Source organism: Culex quinquefasciatus, chromosome 3, assembly GCF_015732765.1.
Source record: "Culex quinquefasciatus strain JHB chromosome 3, VPISU_Cqui_1.0_pri_paternal, whole genome shotgun sequence".
Taxonomy (NCBI): domain Eukaryota; kingdom Metazoa; phylum Arthropoda; class Insecta; order Diptera; family Culicidae; genus Culex; species Culex quinquefasciatus.
Genome location: NC_051863.1, coordinates 43,646,913 through 43,654,667, shown reverse-complemented (window position 1 = coordinate 43,654,667; position 7,755 = coordinate 43,646,913). Strand labels below are relative to the sequence as shown.

Below are 7,755 nucleotides of genomic sequence, written 5' to 3'. Positions count from 1 at the left end.
TAATTCCATCTTGCTCAAGTCAAAACTCGCGACTCGGCTAATGCAAACGTTAATTACTCTAATTTACGGAAAACTCGTGCACCCACCTGCACTAACCGCCAATTGAATGTGAAGAAGTTCATTCCACTAATGGGTTCCACAATTACGCCTGAATAATTGATTAGAACGCCTGTCATCTCTGCAGAGGTGTCAAGTCTATTACCAGAGTTCGTCCCCTTAATTAACACCGGGATCGTACAGAACTGAATCGGCCCTTGAGACACGCGGAACCATGGTCAGCAACGCGCGCCGGCCCGTCGGTCTGGTCGACTCGGTGAAGGTTCTGTTCTACGCGTCGTCCCTGCTCGGGCTGGTCCCGTACTCGTTGCGGGAGTTTTTCGCCAGGCACGCGCTCCGGATTTCCATCGTCGGAAATGTCTGGGTGGTGTTCAACATGGTCAGCTACTCGGCCATGTACCACCTGGCGACGGACGACTACATCGGCGTTGGCGGGGGCGAACAAGGTAAATGCCGAAAAAGTGGCTAGTTTTTAATTGTGATTTTGTGGATACACAGTAAAAAAACCCGATTTAATCCCACCTGGGGTGAGATAGAGCCTTTCTTACAAAAGGAAGATAACGGCAGTTGATTTTTTTTTTTCAAGGAAATAGCAAAATAAAGAATGGTCCATTCATGAATCAATTCAAAACTCAACATAATTTTTTCATAAAACTGGTTTTTGCCTCATTTGCCATGGCCGGGTGTAAGCTGTGCTCGCACACAAGCATTTTCGATTTTTAAAATCAGAACAAATTATTTGTGAGGCAGCGAATTAGCTCACAATTTGCGATGTTCGTAATGTTTTCTGCCTATCGCTAAATTGTTCTTATTCTCTGAGTGTTTTTTGCACTTTTCAAAGTATCAAGAATAGAGTGTAACAAAAATGACTTTTTGGCGGGCATTCAAGGGTTTGTTCCGGTGGGCATACTAAGCCTAAATCCAAAATATGAGCTTGATTGGACGTAACAGGAGCTGGCGCTCCGCCTTTCAATTTTAAATGGGATTTAACCCGTAAAAAAAGATTTTTTCAAAAATGTCACTTTTTGAGGCATTTTGGCCACTGAAGCGTTTATTTTTAACATCATTGGCGTGTAGGCCAGATCCTTGCGCATCTTTTGGTATATATAACATTGATTTTTGGAGCACCCTGGAGCTCGGTACAGACCTTCAAAGTTTGGCATTTTTTCGAAAAATCGGTCCCGGCAAAAAAGATATGCGTCGCACCTCGCGACGCCCGAGACGCCATTTGATTTTGCTGGGGCCGATTTTTCGAAAATATGCCAAACTTTGAAGGTCTGTACCGAGCTCCAGGATGCTCCAAACTTCAATGTTATATATACCAAAAGATGCGCAAGGATCTGGCCTACACGCCAATGATGTTGAAAATAAACGCTTCAGTGGCCAAAATGCCTCAAAAAGTGACATTTTTGAAAAAATCTTTTTTTACGGGTTAAATCCCATTTAAAATTGAAAGGCGGAGCGCCAGCTCCTGTTACGTCCAATCAAGCTCATATTTTGGATTTAGGGTTAGTATGCCCACCGGAACAAACCCTTGAATGCCCGCCAAAAAGTCATTTTTGTTACATCCTAATCAAGAATTAACGAGAAAACAAAATAATTCCGTCTTGCTCCAGAGCGTTAAAGTGGTTACATAATGACTGGCAGAAAGTTTTTCCACACCCGAGATTTTGCCGTGTTGTAAACGATGGAACGTTAAACCGCATAAATGTTCTTGAAAACTTTGAAACGCCTGCTGGAATTCACTAAACTGACATTCAGGCATCAGGCAAAATTGTGAGCTTTCAATAAGCAAGCCAGAAAATGTTGTAGTATGCATTTAGGCGTTTTTGGGTTTGGGAAGCATACTGCGACTGAGCGCTCGGTGAGACTTTACTAAGACAAACGCACGCTGGGTTCATTGCCGACGAGCCGATACGATAAACCAAAATACTAACACACAAAAAGGCTCGTACCGAAGCTAGAAAACCACACCCGTGATGTGCGTTGTCACTGGCGCATGGGCAGCTTGGACGCTCACCAGAAATTCGTTCACTCAGAGATCGATCAGAGAATGAGCAAAACAAAAAAGAAAGGCAAAAGAATGAGCATAGGGCTTTAGAACGGATAGCAGCTTGCGTCTAGAATGCGTTCACTGAAGCTTAGCATAGATAATCATGAAAGGCGATGTGTGATGAACGAGCAATCGATAAAGCAACTTGCACTAAAAGGGGGTAATTTAGTATCAAAACTCTATGCGCGCCAGCATCACGCGCCAGCATTGCTCGCGTCTGCATATGAAGCTCAACTTGACAACTTGTCGACGAGGCGACGAAAATCGATCGTCCATGATTTTTTGCAGATTTTTCGAATGAATATTTCTCGAGAAATGATTTGGGAACGAAGCTGGATTTGGCGTCGGAGCCAAAAGCAAACCCTATACCTTTCTTTAGTAAGAAAGGCAAAAATGGAAATTTTCTAAAATCTGAACGGTAAATCCGAATGAGGTCAAATTTGTTTCAGAACCTCGATTATCGTCTAGATTATGATATGGAGAAAAAAATAGATAAAATGCCAAAGGAATAGTTTTGGCATTTGGTGAATGTTGGCTTTTACCTTTTTTAGGGGTTTTTCCCCCTCACAGTGAATTAGTCCTCAAGCTGTAAATCAAGAACCACATTACCGACATGGATGAAAATTTGGGAGGATGTAGGGCTCGAAAAATGCATTTTTTTTTTTGATAAATAAACGATTTCAATACTTCAATTTTCGACCGAATTTTCATTTGAAAACCACCTGATTTGGTGAAAACAAACTCCGAGTCCCCTTAAAAATGGATAAATTCAAATTTGGTATGGAACTGGTTCAGGTTCAGCACATCCCCTTTCAAATGCGCCCAAGAGAGCTTAAATCCATAATGTGGGCTCTGAGAAACCCCCTACCACAAAATTGAGCACTTTTTTACCACACACGGACGTCACGCGTGCTCTACATTAAATTAAGCGCCAAAATTCGGATATTGGAGATAGACCAATTCTGTCATTGTCATGAAAGGTATAGGGTTTGAACGATGAAATAGCCTACTTTTATGTACCAAAAATAATAGAATCGAATAGAAATACTTTTCAAAATAAATGCAGAAAAGTTCTACTTTTCAGCACTCAAATGGGTGCTGAAAAGTTCAGAACTTTTCAGCACTTGTTTCGAAAAGTAACACTTTTCAACATTATTTTTGATTTAAACGATTTATTGACAAAATACATTAAAATTTGACATAAAATTTCACTCAGTGTGTGTTTTTTGGAATTGCAAAAAATGTTGTATGGAACTCGTTGCAAAACTTGATTTTTTCAGCACTCTTCGTATTTACCCAACTCGGTGAACCTCGTTGGATAAATGTACGACTCGTGCTGAAAAAATCCTCTTTTTGCAACTTGTTGCATAAACTACTATTAAACACTTGCATGGCAATATCTCAGCAACTAAGGGTCGTACCAACAAAGTTCAAAATCAAAATGTTACTTAAAAATGGCTTTAACTTGGAAACGGTACACTTTATCAAAATTTCATTTAAGTACTTTTTGATTGCAAATTTGATTTTACATCGAAAAATGAAGTTGAAAAAATTTTGCGATCGATATTTCAATTTTTTGAAAAAATCAGTATTGATTTAATAATTCATAACTCGGTCAAAGATTTTTTACACAACCTGGAAATTTCTGAAAAGTTGGCATTTTATGTCCTCTAAAACATATGAAAAAATAAAAAAATTCAAATTAGTGTTTTTTTTTTTTGCAAATTAAGTTTTAGTGACAAAAAGTTAAATAAAAAATCACCAAAATGTTTTTACCATGTATCATTTTTTTTATTGTGGTCCATATCCATACCTACAACTTTGCCGATGACACCAAATCGATCAAAAAATTCCTTCAAAAGATACATATTTTTGAATTTTCACCTACATCGTTTTTGTATCTGCCAAATTTGTATGGAAAATTATATGGACAAATTAATGATGCAAAATGGCTTCTTTGGGCATACCGAAGGCACCAAAAACGTTTCATTCGGGTTAAAAAATACAAAAATTAAAATTCTAAAAAAAAGACCGATTTCGTAGAGAATTGCTCTTTTATATATAGGTGAAAACAGGATTAAAACCATTTCTGATCACTTTTATCATTTCTGGAGTTTTTTTTGAAAAGGCCTTGAGTCAGGGGTATTAAAAAACACCCAAAAAGCAAAAACTGAAAATTTGGTTTATTGGACCTTTTCAAAAAAAAAAATCCAGATTTATATGCCAAAAAATGACAAGACAAATTTTTTTCGATGGATCAACTATAGAGTTTTATGACGTTTCGCGCACGCACACTAGCGCACCATTTGATTTTGCTGGCCGGACAAAATTTAACCTCACTTTCTTTTCGTGTACGTACAGGCAATACATGCGCACGTAGATTACTCTATGGTCCCCTTAGAACGAGTTGTCAAGAAGGGCCACGAGGTTATTGCGCGTATTCCCGAAAAAGATACGCGGCAAACCAGCCTCGAAACGACGCGCCGCACTTTCGGCAAATGCGCGCTGACAAATCTCATACTGATCTTCTTCTTCGAATCACTTGCCATTGTTGCCGGATATGTTTTTATGGCACTAAAAGTGCAGAAAATCGCTGGCAACAATGTCTATGGTACATTTTGAAATGCCGCGCGGCGTGTATCTTTGAAAGAAACGGACAATATGTTTTCTGTAAATTGATTTAAAATCAACTTAAATCCACTCAAAAATAAAGCTTTATTGTCGTGAACAACAAATCGCAAATGTAAGCTTAATTTTAGGATCCAGTTGCTCGAAAAGCACCCAAATGTTTGAAAACCTCTACATCAAACATGTCAATACGATTCTTTCGAACATGAAATACTGTTGGAATACTTGTTTTTGCCATATCTCTGTATTTGAGCATCATTTTAGTTTCATTTGATCCAATGTTACTCCCTCTAATGGGTGAGATTTGATCAATTTTCAAACCATATTTTAAGAAAATGTTAGTAAACTATCTAAAAACAATTTAACATTAAATTTTTTTCGATATTATTTCAATTGTTTTTGTTATTAAAAAATTACCCAGTCACCCCCACTGATGGTGCATAATTATTCACACAGGGCTTCAGGACCCTAATAAATCATTTTCCATCAGTTGGGCCAGTGTAAAATTTATTAAAGTTAAATTTATTTATTTATTTTTTGCTCTCTCCCTTCCACCTTTATTGGAGCTAAGGACCAACATTTTAAAATATAATTTGTACTCGCGATAAACGTCAGTCAGCCTTAAGGAGAAAATGTATAAAATTTTCTTAGCTTAACAATAACTTTGAAAACAGTGCTCCCATATAAAACAAATTTGAACTTAATTTTTGATTGCAAATTTCATTTCAGATATAATTTTTTTTTGTGTGCCATTGCACTTGAATGCATTGAAAAATCTTAGACGTTAAAGTGGCCAGGCCTACTGCGTAAAGTTTACCGCAGAGATGATTCGTTGAAGTGGGTGGAGTTGAGCACGGAGTGTTCATACAACACAAATCATAATCTACAGGGGGAGGAAGAAACGTAGGGAAACACCCCACACATACGCTCCGAGTTTTTGTTTTGTTTTTAGGCAATTATTCGTTGGGAGCACTCCGGGACTCTTTGGGGTGGGACTGGACACAATTTTACAATTTTCAGATCTTGAAGAGAATGTCTCAACTGTCAATTTTTGTTCAAACTGATCTTAAGATATGTAGTTGGAGCAAGGATAGACTTGTGATCTAGTTATGTTTGAACACTCGTAAACTCAATTGCATACTTTTCTCTTGCTTTCCCTAGGAACCCTCACCAGCGCCATCGGCATCTTCATCATCTACATGGAACCGCTGATGATGTGCATCGATCTGCTCGCGGCAATCATCAACCAAAAGCTACTGATCGAGTGCATGGAACGGCTCGAGAAGGTCGACGCTAAGCTGGCCAACGAGAACATCACCGTCAACAACGCGCGCATCCAGCGCTACATCGTCGTCATTCTGGTGCTGGTGCTGGTGTTCGAGTCGGTGCTGACCACGTACAACTTTGTCAAGTTTGCCGAGGCGTACACGCTGTGGTCGCTGATTTGGTTCATCACCGCGTTTCCCACGGGGATCAATTCGGTCAGTCGGCTTTGGTTTGTGGTGCTGGTGCTGGCCGTTCGGCACCGGTTCCAGGCCATGAACAGCCACATGGACGAGCTGGCGGGAATGCTCGAGGAGCACAACGAGCGCTGGGAGGACGAGCTGGAGATTGAGAAGCACGAGATTCCGATGAACTACTTGGAAAAGGAGATTTTTACGATCCGTAGTCACCGCAGGGGGGTTGTGCATGGGATGGTGCCGGTGAAGAAATTTTCCAATTCTACCAAAGTGATTGATGTGAAACCGTTTGAGAAGAAAATTTCGGAAGAGAAAGCGATCGCGCAGAAGCGGTCGATGTTTGAGTTTTTGTCGTTCGACAAGTACATGAAGGTGGATGAAAAGTTGGACAAGAAGATGATTTTGGTGTGTCGAACGCACGACGAGCTGTGCGAAATTGGAAAGTCCATCAACTCAATGTTTAGCTTTCAAATGCTGGTTTCGATGGCGCACGGCTTTATGGCGATTACGGCGCAGTTCTACTTTCTATACTGTGCCCTCTCTAACCAGGGCGTTCCGGTTTTGTTCCGATCGGCCCAGGTGCCGCAAATCTCCGTCATGTTGATCTTCTACGTGGCCGTCAAGTGCGTCATCTGCATCTACGTGTGCTGGAAGACCAAAACCGAATCCCAGCGGACCGGCGTGTTTATGCACCATCTGGCGAACATCGTCGACGAGACGCACTTTTACCAAATCGTCAACCATCTCTCGCTGAAGCTGCTGAACCATCAGCTCAACTTTAGCGCCTGCGGATTCTTTGACCTGGACATGACCACGCTGTATGCGGTATGTTCCGCGCGAAACTCCCAACAAATCTCAACAATAATTTCTTTTCCAATCTTCCCACCAGATTACCGGTGCCATCACCAGCTATCTGATCATTCTGATTCAGTTCAATCTGGCCGCGATCCAGAAGGTGACCAACTCGACGGCCACCGCAAACGAAACGCTGACCACGGTGGCGCCTCTGCTCAATCTCACCACCACTGCGGTGAGCACCGCGTTGAGCACGTACGTGGCGAATCCTTAAAATTCAGAAAAAAAACTTGAATAAACCAGCAAAGTGTGTTTGGTGTGTGATTGCACAAAAAGTGTGTCATTTTGGTGTTGAAATGCTTATGAAATATACATGTTCACGAGTGAAAGGAAGTGAAGTCATTGGTGAGAAAGTCCCCACTGAAAAATAAGTGTGAAAGTTCAAAGGAGTTGGGGTTCAAGTGGTCGGAATACAATCGGAAAAGAAAACGACGCAAGGTTCGTGCTGGACCTGAGCTGGATACTGAGCGGTGGTGTAACTGGTAAGTGAATCTTCATTATAATTATTTTTATAGTTTGAATCTCCCATGTAAAGGCAAAGATGTTATGCCATGATATAAACATTTAAGGAACTTGCAAGTTCACATTTACTTTAGGGAAGTCCTTTTACAGTGGCCAATTTTATGCTTTCTAGGTATTTGAAGTTCACGTCGGTGTTTGGGAAGCGCGCGTTTTGATTGAATTTTTACGACAAATTCAGCA

General features: G+C 40.5%; 1 protein-coding gene across 1 annotated transcript; it reads left to right on the top strand.

The window, feature by feature from the left end:
• Positions 1-271: 271 nt before the first annotated feature.
• On the top strand, positions 272-7,382 carry LOC6052240 (gustatory receptor for bitter taste 66a). The gene is made up of 3 exons (XM_001868503.2): positions 272-503; positions 5,900-7,023; positions 7,088-7,382. The coding sequence occupies exons 1-3, from the start codon at positions 272-274 to the stop codon at positions 7,265-7,267; spliced, it is 1,536 nt and encodes a 511-aa protein (XP_001868538.2). The 3' UTR covers positions 7,268-7,382.
• The last annotated feature ends 373 nt before the right edge of the window (positions 7,383-7,755 follow it).